The sequence below is a fragment of the Bos mutus genome, chromosome 5 (assembly GCF_027580195.1).
Source record: "Bos mutus isolate GX-2022 chromosome 5, NWIPB_WYAK_1.1, whole genome shotgun sequence".
Lineage (NCBI taxonomy): Eukaryota > Metazoa > Chordata > Mammalia > Artiodactyla > Bovidae > Bos > Bos mutus.
In genome coordinates, this window is record NC_091621.1 from 21,765,443 (window position 1) to 21,780,231 (window position 14,789).

Genomic DNA, 14,789 nt, shown 5'->3' on the forward strand with positions numbered 1-14,789 from the left:
AAAATGCTAACTCAAAAAGGTATCTGCATTTCCAAGTTCACTGCACGATTATTTATAGCAGCCAAGAAACAACCTAAGTGTCAACTGATAGATGAATGAATGAAGAAAACATGACATATATATAAAAGATACATATATTTAAAATGGAATATTACTCGCCCATAAAAAGGATATCCTACCATTTGCGACAACATGAATGGACCTTAGTGCCTTATATTAAATGGAATAATTCAGAGAAAGACAAACACCATATGATCTCACTAATATTTAGAATCTTAGAAAAGAAACAACCAAACTCATAGAGAGCAGATTGATGGCTGCCACGGATGGGGCCTGAAATGAAGGTGGTCAAATTGTACAAACTTCCAGTTATAAAATAAGTCCTGGGAATGCAATGTACAGCATGGTGACTATAGTCAATAACACTGTACTGTATATTTTAAAGCTACTAAAAAGTTTTCACCACAAGAAAAAAAATTGTATCTGTGAGTTGGTGATGGGTGTTGACTGTCTCACAATGGCTGAAACGACGGGTGACCATTTCACAGTACATGCAGGTTCTGAACCATTAGGTTGTACATTTGAAGTCAGTATATGCCAATGATATGTTAATTTTTAAAATTGTCTAGAATAACACATTTTTAGAAGTCAATTCTATTATGCAGTCAGCTTTAAATTATCAGCCAATATGGATGTAACTGGGCTTCCCTGGAGGCTCAGACAGTAAAGAGCCTGCCTGCAGTGCGGGAGACCTGGTTTGATCCCTGGGTTGGGGAAGATCCCCTGGAGGAGGGCATGGCAGTCAACTTCAGTATTCTTGCCTGGAGAATCCCCATGGATAGAGGAGACTTGAGGGCTATGGGCTCACAAAGAATAGGACATGACTGAGCGACTAAGCATAGCACATTGATGTAACTATAACAAGGAAGCACTGTGTGGTGGAGCAAAATCAGAGATGATGTCTGTCTAACTGGGGCTGAAACACAGGATAAACCAATATCTCACAAGAGTTACATCTTTTGTCTGGAGCATTACTAGCCTTTGATGGAGTGGAGCCATTTTTCTAAGAAAAGGAACAGTCCAGGAGCTCCACCCCAGAGGGAATGACTTCATTATCATCTGAAAAATGGAAGCGCGCTTAGCCACCTGCTGTAAAGTAGGAAATTAATACTTTCTGCAGGTTAGTGGAAAGGCAGGTGAAATATTTTAGACTACTTTGCACTGATCTTCAGAAAACTGCTAAGGAGAGCTCTGTTACGTGAATCTCCCCCACCCGCCCACAACAGTACACCCCATTCATTTTCCCCCCTTATCCAACAAGAAGTAGAGAACCTCAAGTTTCTTCAGTTACAAGTCAAAGAGGAAGTTCCCAGGGAGGAGCTCTGCTACCAGGTATAAGAGGGGTGGGTGTAGCGGAGGTCAGAAGGGAAAAACAAAGGCCAGGGGATTTCTGAGCTTCGGGGCCAGGAAGAAATAGTGGTTTCTCTGTCATCACCATTAAACAGCCAACTAATGTGATTTACTTGTAATTGCTAATTAAGGCCAGTGACGTGGGAGATGGAACAGCCTACAGATTCCAAACCAAATACTTGTGGGCTGTTGGCTGGATTTAAATAAGGTTATTTCATTAACATTTTCACTACCTTCATGAGACAAAAAGAACTTATATAATGTATATTTAACAGAAGCTCTCAAAGTAGCTTTCTTTAAATACCCATGCCTGGGGCAGTTTTGTAAGAAAAATAATTGAGAAAAAATTGCATAGTTACAGCTATAATCTAAGTAAAATGATGCTATAACTATGATTTATTCTTCCTGTACAAGCAAAGAAATCACTGATAAAACTTGAATATGATGATTTCATAGAGCACTGCACATTCTCTGGCATTATCTACTGCTGTAGTTTTAGGCACAAACTCCACATTCACTTGGATCTCTATGTCCAACTGACCATCAGTGGGAAAGAGGCTGGGCAAACAGATCAAAGGGAACCAAAGTCAAAAAGCAGTCCTAACCCATTAAAAAACTGAACCCATTTCCAAGTGCTTGTAGCACTTGGGTAGTATTTAAACTTATGGAGAAAGAAAGGAAGCAGCTGCCCTATGAGGTCTCTGGGTCAGACCACTGCTTCTCATGGTTCTCTGTGAGCTGGTCTAACAGGCTAAGTCAGTAATTTAATACCAAACTAAAAAATACAACTTGCTAATCCATGTTTTCGTAAAGATTTTAACTCGGTGATTATTGTCTGTAACTGTAATGTTTTATAGCCTAGCCGACAGCCCTGAAACAAATGGCTAAACTTTTCAACCACAATAGGAGGCTTTCTGAGGAGCCAGGAAATTCCATGTAGCACAATGCCAATAAATACTGAATAAAAGAGGGTTTTCTGTTTCTAGATCCCCAAACCTTACAGGGATCACTTAGGCTAATTCTCTAGTTCTATAACCTATAGAGGGGCTTCCTTGGTGGCTCAGCAGTAAAGAATCTGCCTGCCGATGCAGGAAATGCAGGTTCAATCCCATTTCCTTCTCCAGGGAAGATCCCCTGGAGAAGGAAATGGCAACTCACTCCACTATTCTTGCCTGGGAAATCCCATGAACAGAGGAATCTGGTGGGCTACAGTCCATGGGGCTACAAGAAGTTGTACACAACTCAGTGACTAAACAACAACATAACCTATAGAGCAGCTCCTTTTGAAAAGGATTAACAGTAAGCTGCAAAAACTAGCCCATTTCTCCTTTTATTCTCTTTTCTACCAAACAAAAGTTCAACATTAGAGTTAACTTTCCTCTAATTCCTCAGTTACCAAGTGATGTCAATTCCTCCTCCTTAGGAAGGCTTACAAAGTAGCTCACTTTCTAGAAAGGTAAGCAAACCACCTGCGATTCAGGCTGTGACTCACACCCCTCTGATCCCCACTCTGAGCAATCTTCTTACCAATTCTCTCTCTCTGGTACCTTCTAAAACCAAGATAATTCCTCCTTCCAGTAGATCCTGAGCAGTATTACTGGCAGCGCCTCTGACCATAACCACAGTTGCTACTTGTCTTTTCTCTCCCCTTCTCTATTTCAACCATTTTGATCATTCGGGATGTATTGTCGCAGGAAGATAAAGTATAGTTCAAGGTTTGAGGAAGTAGTTCATCACAAGGGAAGTGGCAAGACAATGTCAGTGGTTAATCCGGGATACAGATGGATGTGCCATAGTGTAACACACTGGAGGGAGGTAGTTTGGGCTTCCTTGGTGTCTCCAATGGTTAAGAATCTGCCTGCAATGCAGGAGACCTGGGTGAGATTTCTGAATTGGGAAGATCCCCTGGAGAAGGGAATGGCAATCCACTCCAGTATTTTTGTCTGGAAAATTCTATGGACAGAGAAATCTGGTGGGCTACAGTCCATGGAGCAGGGAGGTAGTTTGGTGTTATGGGCTCTGCAGTCAAACTGCTTAAGTGCAAATATAGGCTCTGTTAAGGTGGTAAGACTCTGGACAAGTTGCTTAACCATTCAGTGTGTCTGTATCCTTATCTATAAGATGGAAATGTTAGTACCTACCTCACAGGATTGTTGTGAGAATCAAAGGATATGATACAAACCTGAAAACAGTATAATCACTAAACAGTAAGCATTATGCTAGTTACTTTTGAAATGTATAGTATGTATACATTCATGAAATGTATAGTATGTACACATTTGTAAATGTATACATTTCAACAAAATGAGGTAATTCTATATTATTTTCTTGGAATAAAGTCCATGACATAGTGTTTTGTGAAACTACAGAATAACATGCTTAGTTTGAGTCTATTTGAGAAAGGAAAAAGAAGAGCAGGATATTTATTTATAGGTGTCTCCAATTAGGTCTACAAAGGCAGTACCACTACTCAAACACAGAATTGTCTGGGTAGATGGGGGTGGGGGCTGGCTTACATCTGCATACAGGTCTTTGCTTGAATTCACAAGTATATATTAATTTCATAACTAGCTTTAAAAACTAAACATTTTACAGTGGCCTTTCTAACCTTCCAACTGAACCTCCCTTATGTTCTAGTCAAGGAAAAGATTAGCTTGAGATAAGGAAGCTGAGGCCCAGGTAGGAGGAGGTACAACTCCTCCCACGGGTCTCATTTCAGATTCCCTTACAGTCTGTATAGCCCTTTGCACATCATCTGCTTGCCACAGTTTTCAAACTGATCGTTTTTTTCCCCCTTCCCCTTCCTATCTGAGGCCCTCCTTTAACTGTGTTCAAGTAGCTTCCACGTTGTGTTTTAACATCTTTCTTCCTAGCTCTCAAAACTTTCTCACCACTTGCCTGCTTATCTCTTAAGCCCTTCAGACCTAAGTGCCATGGCCCTGGTGAACCCACTGGAGTGACAATGGGTCCCTACACATTTTGACAGCACAGCGCCCCTTTTACAGAACTGTAGGACAAACTTTGCTCCGAGTTGATTTTTTGCCTTGCAAAAGTCCAAATGATCTTCCACGCAAGATGGAGGGTTTGGCGGAGTCCGAGGTGTTATTTTAGTCAGGAAATAGTACTTGATGCTTTGGAAGGCACTTTTCAACCACACAAATGTTTTTGCTTTAGTTTTATCCTCAAAGGTATAATAATATTTTGTACCTCCCTCACCCCAACGCTTTCTTCCACGCCTGCCCTTTATTATGTGTTAATTTTTATTGTTTTAGCACTCATCACTCTCACCTGTTTCCTATTTTTCACCCTCTAGTTACATAGCGCCATTTATACATATTTTCTATTTTAGCAGGTGGGGAAACAACTGTACGATTAAAGGGGAAGGAAAACAGAATTCGGAGTTCTCGGAAGAGCGTCTTGCAAACTGTCACCCCGGAACCCGGAGCGTCGGAGATCATGCCTGCTCGGGGCTATCCGGGCCACCAGAACAGGGTCAGCATCAAAGCGCCGGGCTTCGGGAGAGCCGATTGGTGCCCCGATGAACCAATCAGCGGGCGAGGCTGTGCACCGGCGGGGGAGGGCCAAGATTATAGAGCGGATGGAGTTAAAGCAAAAGGGGCAGGTGTGCCAGGCAAGGTTTCGCGTGCACTTTTGCACCCACCGAGTCATTATTAATCCCGAAACTCTGGTCTCCTAAATTCTGCCTTCCGAATTTCCCAGTTTTATGACGCTTTATAGGGGAAATAAACAGTCCTTATCCTACCATTCATAAGAAGCTCAATGGAACAGCTGTAGAGTTGGGGGTGGGGAGGCCATTAAAATCCTTCCTCTCTCCTTTCCCAGTTCCACTCCAGGTCGTCAACGTAACACAGTCGGTTCTTGAAATAGTAAATCACTCAACCTCTCACTTAATCGCCAAAGCTGATTACCAAAATGCTATCATTAGGCACCTGGAAGAAGTTGCCCCCTTCCCAAGGACTGGGGGAAACAGTATTGGCATTCACTAAAGGCACAGGGTTTTCTCACCAGCAAAAAGAGAAGCCAAGGAGCTCTTAGGCTGAAGTCTGAGAAACTGAGACCTTTTGAGCCTGTGCAACCCAGCGCCGGACCGCGGCCGCCGGGACAACCGCCCCCAAAGCCCCAACCCCAGGCGCAGCGACAGCTTCTCCAAGCTCTACCCCACAAACTTCACGCGGAGGCACAAAGATTTGGGGGGATGGGCGCACAGACACCAGATTTCCCTGCTGTGTTTCAAACTTCAGCAGGGCTGTTCCACGCACTTTCTTCCAAGTGACACAGCCCTCAGATTCACAGCGGCGTCCAGCCTTAGCTTTCCCACGGTCCAGCGCTGCCACCCATCACCCATCTACCACCCAAACCCGGGCTGGAGACGCCGCGTCCTTGGGGCTGGGGGAGAGGGGAGGAGGAGAAGAGAGGAATGGCCAGCATAAGTTAAGAGGTGCCCTCCGCGGCCTGGACGCCGGCAGCCAGCGGAGGGCCCTGGGGCCGAGGAACAAGGAGAGAGGAGAGCTGGAACCGTGCGGGGAAGGGCCGCGGAGAGAAGGGGCGCCGCCGGTGTCGCTGCACTCACTCTGCATAGCCAGTGGCCCAGGGCAGCCGCCGGGTCTCCTTGAGGATGAGGATTGGGCGGGCGATGTGGTCGGCGCTGCACTCCACCTCGTCCTGAGACAGCCCCAGGAACTCGGGTCGCCCGTAGGGGAAGCGCAGGGGCAGGTCCGAGCCTCCGCAGCCGCCGCTGCCGTGCTCGGAGCCTGAGCTGCCAGCCATGATGCCGCCCATGAAATTGGCCACGGCAGATTTCACTCGAGTGAGCATATTACTCCGGCGCCCGGCAGCAGTGGTGCGAGCAGGGGTCGGCGGCGGCGGCGGGGGCCGGGCTAGGCGCAGCGCGGGGCATGCAGGCTGCGGCGGGCGCCGGGCGCACGGGCAGCCGGGCCGCGGGGCTCGCCGCGCGGCTCCCAGAGCCTAATGCTGCAGGGGGCCGAGCCCCGGCCTCCCGCGCTCCCTGCCGCCGCCGCCGCCTCCCCCCGCTGCACTTCCGCAACCGAGCGGCATGGAGCGGGCCCCCGGCCCAGCCGGGGGAGACGCCGAGCGCACCGGGAGCGGCTGCGCTGCTGCAGCCTGTAGCAGGTCCCTTCTCTGCCCGCAGCGCTCGACTCCTGCGTGAGCGGAACTGAGCCCACCCAGCGAGCCCGCGGAGCCGGCGCGGCTGCTGCCACGGCTACCGCCGCCGTCGAGTCATGTGATAATCCCGTTGCAAGGGCTCCAGCGGCTGCCGGGGCCGTGGCTCAGCCCCTCCCCTGCCGGCCCGAGCGAGGCTCGCACCCGGACCGGGACCTCCTCTGGGAGGGAGCGCCAGGCCCCGTCGGTACCTGGCGGAGGGGATGGGGGGCGCTGTGAGCCGGTGGCTGCACAGGTGTCAGGGGAGGTCACGTGGAGCTGGGCCGCCGGGAAAAGCCAGTTGAGGAATCCACTCGCGGAGGAATGCTGCCTACGCTTTCAAAAAGGGAAACTTCGGACGCTGGAGGGGAAAAGGTAGACAGGTGAAATCCCGATGGGGCTGCTCCAGGTACTGGAGTGGAAAAGAGGAGCACCTGGTATGAGAGACTTCGGAGCAAAAAGCAACAACCCTCAGTGGTTGCACAAAAATCATTACAAGTTTTTCCCGAGGCATTTATAGAATTACTTTTCTTTTTCTTTCAGTACCACCACACGCATCATTATCTGCCGAGCAGACCCTGTTTCAGTAAGGTTGATGGCCAAGAAAACAAAAGAGCTCTAAGAAATAAGAAGCAAGCACTATTTTACCTGTTAATTAATTGTGTAATAGGTTTATACAAGCATTTTCCTTCAACATACCAACAAAACCGGAGTATCTTTTCAAAGCTGACCCTGTTTACTATTGATACACTTAATGCAGCCTTTTCTTTATTCAAAACATTGTTATAAAATTATCTAAGGGTACGTTAAAATGGAAGGAATTCTTAAAAACAAAGCAACTCAAATGCCAAAGTAAAAGTGAATAAATGTCTGGAACCATAACCTTTTGTGGTAATCTTGTATTAAAACAAAATGTTTGTGAAGAATCGATAAATGTGCTTCATCAGGGGGTAACGTTTGTTAAATGTTTTTTTTTTTTTTTTTTTTTTTTGCAAGAGAGCTGTGTCCTGTTCGTGTTTACTTATTCTGTTTCCTGTTCCTATGTTTACCTACCATGTAATTTGCCAAGATTCTGTGGTACTTGTGGAGGTACACACTGAAAGGCTCACTTGGAAATCGGGAAGGAATACAGGCCCTTTTCTCAGTAAGTGGGGGTGGGGGAAAGAGCAGCCCAGGTTTTGGAAGGTAAGAAAATTCTTTGAACAGAAATTAGCATCCTGGCTTTTAGGGGAGAACTGAGTAAACTTCACTGATTCCCTTTATTCAGTATCTATACTTTTTAAGGCAATTTCTCCTTTGGCTTTTTCATGAATAGGTACTTCGGTTTACTATATACCAAATGATTTTGTAAAAAACAACATTCAACCTTTCAGTGAATATCACGCCTGTCAATGAATTCTTTAATTCTTTTCTCAGAGGTAGCTCAACTGGTAAAGAATTCGCCTGCAATAAGGAGACCCCAGTTTGATTCCTGGGCCAGGAAGATCTGCTGGAGAAGGGATAGGCTACCCACTCCAGTATTCTGGCCTGGAGAATTCCATGAACTGTATAGTCCATGGGGTCCCAGAGAGTCAGACATGATTGAGTGACTTTCAGAACAGAAATGCAGTTTTTTATCTTGGCCCCCTTTCCCTAATTTTAAAATTGGCAGCAGAACTGAAAAAGATGCAAAAGCTGAAGAACCATCCCCTCCCCCCTAAAGTCTTCTCAATCTTTGCTTTGTTCATTGTAAACTGCTTCTAAATGAGAAATATCAATGTAGTGATTAAACTTTATCCAGCCAACTATTAATACCTGCTCCAGCATCCACTGAGTTATAGAAACTTAGAATCTCCTTGTCAAGCTCTTGTAGAACAATGACCTTTTAACAATGTTCTATGGATACTTCCTGCTTTCCAGGTGGCTCAGTGGTAAAGAATCCATCTGCCAAGCAGGAGATGCAGTTTTGATCCCTTGGCTGGAAAGATCCCTTGGAGAAGGAAATGGCAACACACTTCAGTATTCTTACCTGGAAAATTCCATGGACAGAGGAGCCTGGCAGGCTGCACATCACTGTTCTCAAAGAGTCAGACATGACTGAGCAACTAAACAGCAGCTACAACATAGATACTTCAGTAACAAATCTCTATTGAGATGAATTTACTATTTTCTTCCCTTCATTTTACCTTAGGGCAAAGCTTTACTAGAGGTTTTACTTTACCTAAGGCTTTCCTTAGGTATTTACTAGATAAAAGATTTATTTTTCAATTTAAATGTAGTACCCAATCGCGGTCAATAAATAAAGTCCAATAGTACAGACTGTAAACAAAAAAAGTAAAAGACCAAATCATTTCCTTAGGGGATGACCACTGTTAAGATTCTCTGTAGGCTTTTTTGTCAAGTAGGATATTTATCATAATTAAATTTGGTAATATTAGCCATATTTGTGAATCAGCATTTTGTAAGATTATTTTATGTTTCTCTGTTATTATCTGTTATGGGAAAGTTCTGGCATATCTTTATGCACAGCAGACTTTGTTCTGCTTAGTTCAGTTCAGTTCAGTCACTCAGTCGTGTCCGACTCTTTGCGACCCCATGAATCGCAGCACATCAAGCCTCCCTGTCCATCACCAACTCCCAGAGTTCACTCAGACTCATGTCCATCGAGTCAGTGATGCCATCCAGCCATCTCATCCTCTGTCGTCCCCTTCTTCTCCTGCCCCCAATCCCTCCCAACATCAGAGTCTTTTCAAATGAATCAACTCTTTGCATGAGGTGGCCAAAGTACTGGAGTTTCAGCTTTAGCCTCATTCCTTCCAAAGAAATCCCAGGGCTGATCTCCTTCAGAATGGACTGGTTGGATCTCCTTGCAGTCCAAGGGACTCTCAAGAGTCTTCTCCAACACTACAGTTCAAAAGCATCAATTCTTTGGCGCTCAGCCTTCTTCACAGTCCAACTCTCACATCCATACATGACCACTGGAAAAACCATAGCCTTGACTAGATGAACCTTTGTTGGCAAAGTAATGTCTCTGCTTTTGAATATGCTATCTAGGTTGGACATAACTTTCCTTCCAAGGAGTAAGCGTCTTTTAATTTCATGGCTGCAATCACCATCTGCAGTGATTTTGGAGCCCAGAAAAATAAAGTCTGACACTGTTTCCACTGTTTCCCCATCTATTTCCCATGAAGTGATGGGACCAGATGCCATGATCTTCGTTTTCTGAATGTTGAGCTTTAAGCCAACTTTTTCACTCTCCACTTTCATTTTCATCAAGAGGCTTTTTAGTTCCTCTTCACTTACTGCCATAAGGGTGGTGTCATCTGCACATCTGAGGTGATTGATATTTCTCCCGGCAATCTTGATTCCAGCTTGTGTTTCTTCCAGTTCAGCGTTTCTCATGATGTACTCTGCATACAAGTTAAATAAGCAGGGTGACAATATACAGCCTTGACATAATCCTTTTCCTATTTGGAACCACTCTGTTGTTCCATGTCCAGTTCTAACTGCTGCTTCCTGACCTGCATACAGGTTTCTCAAGAGGCAGATCAGGTGGTCTGGTATTCCCATCTCTTTCAGAATTTCCCACAGTTTATTGTGATCCACACAGTCAAAGGCTTTGGCATAGTCAATAAAGCAGAAATAGATGTTTTTCTGGAACTCTCTTGCTTTCTCCATCATCCAGCAGATGTTGGCAATTTGATCTGTGGTTCCTCTGCCTTTTCTAAAAGCAGCTTGAACATCAGGAAGTTCACGGTTCACATATTGCTGAAGCCTGGCTTGGAGAATTTTGAGCATTACTGCTAACCACAGGCAAAACAGGAATCCTGTGCCTGTTCTCCTTTGAATTTCTTTAGTATGTGTTCACAGCCAACTAATCAATCAACTATCTTATCTTTATACCCACCTCTAAGGTCAGTGTCCCATCCTAGGGTTTTTCAGAGAAATATTTCCCATATAATTTACTCCCCAGTTATGTCACCCATGAAGATCAGTGCTTTAGCTAAGCAGTAAATTGTCATTAAAATGGGAATAGTCATCGCTTTTAGGGAAGCCCCTGAAAAATTACTTTTCATACCTATTACAGACGCAAATTTGGTAGTATTTGTGCTTCCAGCTTTAGAGGTAGTTATTTATTCCCTAAATCAAATGGCATGGTAATCAATGGGTTTGTTACACCCAGTGTGTATGCTCCACTCATCAAAAAGTATCCTTCATTTGTCTCTCTTGTTATTCTCTTTTTCCCTGAAAATTATGAGTTTGAAGCCTTTAGTAGAATATCCATTTACAGGATAGATACATAGACCTTATATTTGGATGTTCTTTGTGTAAACATAATCTCATTTCTAGGCCTATGATATACTTTTGACTATTCAATGACTCTTTGCTAGCAACAAGACTATTTTCAAGAGAAAACAAAAAAGGTCTGGATGATGTCTTCAGTTAAAACATCAAGGAAACCTCCCAACCCTAGATATTAATTAATTACAAAAGGAAAAGCAATGACTTGCAGTGAAAAAAAAAAACAAACCTGGCAGTCATCACCTGAAACAAGTGATCACGGTTAACAGCCTGTGAAGATGTGAAGTGAAGTCGTTCGGTTGTGTCCGACTCTTTGCGACCCCGTGGACTGTAGCCTGCCAGACTCCTCTGTCCATGGGATTCTCCAGGCAAGAACACTGGAGTGGGTTACCATTTCCTTCTCCAGGGGATCTTCCCAACCCAGGGATCGAACCTGGGTCTCCCACATTGGAGGCAGATGCTTTAACCTCTGAGCCACCAGGGAAGCCCATCCTGTACCTGCTGACATTTCACGATGAAATTAACATATCACTTCATGGTATTCTTCCCAAATCCTTTAACCTCTGTATAGTCAAGAGAAAACGAGTCAAACCCAAGCCAAAGGTCTTCTACAAAAATACCTGACCAGGTATCTTCAAAGTGTCGAGGTGGAAGGTACATACTATTGGGTATAAAATAGGCTACAAGGATGTATTTGAAAACATGTGGAATAAAGTCAATATTCTGTAATGTGTGTGTGTGTGTGATAGTCACTCAGTCATGTCTGACTCTTTGCAACTGCATGGATTGCAGCCCGCCTGGTTCCTCCATCTATGGGATTTCCCAGGCAAGAATACTGGAGTGGGTTGCTATTCCCTTCTCCAGGGGATCTCTCTGACCCAGGGATTGAACCCGGGTCTCCTGCACTGCAGGTGGACTTTTTACCATCTGAGCCACACGAGTAATACTATATGTAAATGGAGTGTAATCTTTAAAAAATAGTATAAAATTGTTTTTTAAGTGTCCAATTACTGTTAGTCAAGGCAAACCTGAGGAACTGTTAGTCTGGGGATATAAGGAGCACAACCTGCTACAACGGTGTATGAACGTTAATTTCTTAGTTCATCAACACTAGGGGAAAACTGGGTGGAGGGTTCATAGGAACAAAAATTTTTAAAATACAGAGATTTGGGTTTCAAGTAGAAAGCTCATTTGCAAGACAGGCCACAAGAAGGATGAGAGTGAAAGTTGCTCAGTCGCGTCCAATTCTTTGCAACCCCATGGACTATACGGTCCATGGAATTCTCTAGCCCAGGAATACTGGAGTGGGTAGCCTTTTCCTTCTCCAGAGGATCTTTCCAACTCAGGGATCAAACCCGGGTCTCCCACATTGTGGGTGGATTCTTTACCAGGTGAGCCACAAGGGAAGCCCAAGAATGCTGGAGTGGATAGCCTATCCCTTCTCCAAGAAGGATGAATAATGCCATTCCAGGACTCAGCCGTCTCAACAGCAGCAGGTACATACCGCCTCGAATTGTGTCTGGCAGTTTATCCATGTCTTCTCATTAGACAGTGAAATCCTATAGGGTAAGAACATTCTTACTCATCTTTGTATTTCCAGCACTTAGCCTAATGCCTAGCAAGTCAAACGGCTCAGTTGGTAAATTAATTCTTTTTTTTTGGCTGTGCCATGGTGCATCGGGATCTTAGTTCCCCAACCAGAGATTGAACCTATGCCCCTGCAGTAGAAGCATGGTGTCCTAAACACTGGACTGTCAGAGAATTCCCGGTAAATTAATTCTTTTTTTGTTGTTGTTAATCTATTCTGGAGAAGAATGTAACTTGTTTGAATGGCCAAAACTGTTATATTTATACCCTCTGTTTTCTTAAAGTTCTTTCTCAAGTTATCCCTTAAGATCAGTCTTATCTATAAGCAGAACTTCTTTAACCTCTGATATTTGATAGATAATGCTTAGCTAACTTCAGTCAATACCCAGATTGGTAATAATATGGATAGAAATTCCCTGGAGGGCCAGTGGTTAGAACTCCACAATTCTACTGTAGGGACCATGGATATGATCCCTGGTTGCGGAACTAAGATCCTGCAAGCTGCCTAGTGAAGCTAATAATAATAGTAATAATAATGATAATATTAAGGCATGTGGGTTTCTGCTTCACAGCAAACTGGTAACCTGATGTATATCAATCAGGATATAATATTAAAATAGTTAACATTAACTTGCTTTTGCTTCAGAAATACTTTAGATTCTGGTTTCACATGTAGTAATGTACTGACCAGAAATCTTTGACTAGTAAGAAGGATTTTATTTCTCCACAGTAAAAAAAAAAAAAAACACTTTTATTTATAAATAACTATTTCCTTATGAACCAGGAGATTTATAGCTAATTTTTGAGTACAGAGTTACAGCATCTCAGCAAATTTTACATCCATCAGTACAGATGTTCTCTAGATTACAAACACCTAATCTCAGAATCACTGGTACATTCAATCAATGGATTACATCTGACTTTTCCTCTTACTTTCCCATTGGCCACTTTCTATAGACTATTCTATCCCATGCCCACCTTGTCCTACTGCAACCACTGCTCTAAAACTGATATGGGACTTGTATAAATCTGAATCCTTCTCACTTAGTTCTGGGTCCCATAAGACCTACTGTAGATTAGACACTGAAATATGTCAATTATAAGAATACTTACAAATAAAATGGAAATAAATATATATAATATAAACATATAGTATATATTTTAAATATGTATACAATAAATATATTTTTATTTATTTAATAAATAAATAATAGAAATATATCATATAATATAAATATATTATACATAAGTATATAATATATATTTAATATATAATGTACTGCTAGGGCTAAGTCAGTGTCCGACTCTTTGAGACCCCATAGACTGTAGTCTACCAGGTTCCTCTGTTCATGGGATTCTCTAGGCAAGAATACTGGAGTGGGTTGCCATGCCCTCCTCCAGGGGATCTTCCCCACCCAAGGATCAAACCTGGTCTCCTATGTCGTCTGCATTGACAGGTGGGTTCTTTACCACTAGTGTCATCTGGGAAGTCCACTCTGTTCCTTTAATGACCCACAATTTAAACACACATACATATAATCGATAAAAAATATCCAGTATGTTGTGTATGTTGTATATGTGAAACTGAAAAGGAGTACCCTTAAAACCAAGATCTCTTATTGAGTTTATGATTAATTTCTCTATCCAAAATCTCTTTATTCATTTCTTTCTCCCATTTGACTTTGATCCTGTGCTAACAGAACACTAATCAACCAGTGGTCAGATGACTAAAGTTACTTAATATATAATAATTATATTAAATGTATAGTTATATATAATATAACATAAATATAGTATATACATAAACATATAACATATTGTTTATTACAATATTAACAACAAGATTAAAAGATTACAAGATTAACAACAACAACAAAAAGAATTAATTTACCGGGAATTCTCTGACAGTCCAGTGTTTAGGACACCATGCTTCCACCGCAGGGGCATAGGTTCAATCTCTGGTTGGGGAACTAAGATCCCGATGCACCATGGCACAGCCAAAAAAAAGAATTAATTTACCAACTGAGCCGTTTAACTTGCTAAGCATTAGGCTAAGTGCTGGAAATACAAAATTTATTACAAATATAAAACAAAGTATATTATAAATATATATCATATAATATATAAATAATAAATAAAATTAATTTAATATTTAATTAATATGTATTTAAAATAGGTCTGTATTAAATTATTTATTTTTAACATATATATAATTTATACATTACATGGAAAAAATAATCATTCCAATCTCATAGGGTAGCTTTGAATCAGTGAAAAAGTAGTTATAAATACGATATAACTAATGTTGGCCCAGGGTTATCTGTTTTATT

The 14,789-nt window shown here is 42.8% G+C and overlaps 1 protein-coding gene and 1 non-coding gene across 2 annotated transcripts in view; both read right to left on the reverse strand.

The window, feature by feature from the left end:
* Positions 1-6,793, reverse strand: part of PPM1H (protein phosphatase, Mg2+/Mn2+ dependent 1H) — a 306,473-nt gene extending 299,680 nt beyond the window's left edge. Inside the window, exon 1 of the mRNA XM_005886919.3 lies at positions 6,002-6,793. Within this exon, the coding sequence (XP_005886981.2) occupies positions 6,002-6,246 (245 nt within the window). The 5' untranslated portion in view covers positions 6,247-6,793. The remainder of the gene's footprint in view (positions 1-6,001) is intronic.
* Positions 6,794-11,284: 4,491 nt separating this feature from the next.
* TRNAW-CCA (transfer RNA tryptophan (anticodon CCA)) lies at positions 11,285-11,356 on the reverse strand. The gene has a single exon. It is a non-coding gene; the product is annotated as a tRNA-Trp (tRNA).
* Positions 11,357-14,789: the final 3,433 nt, after the last annotated feature.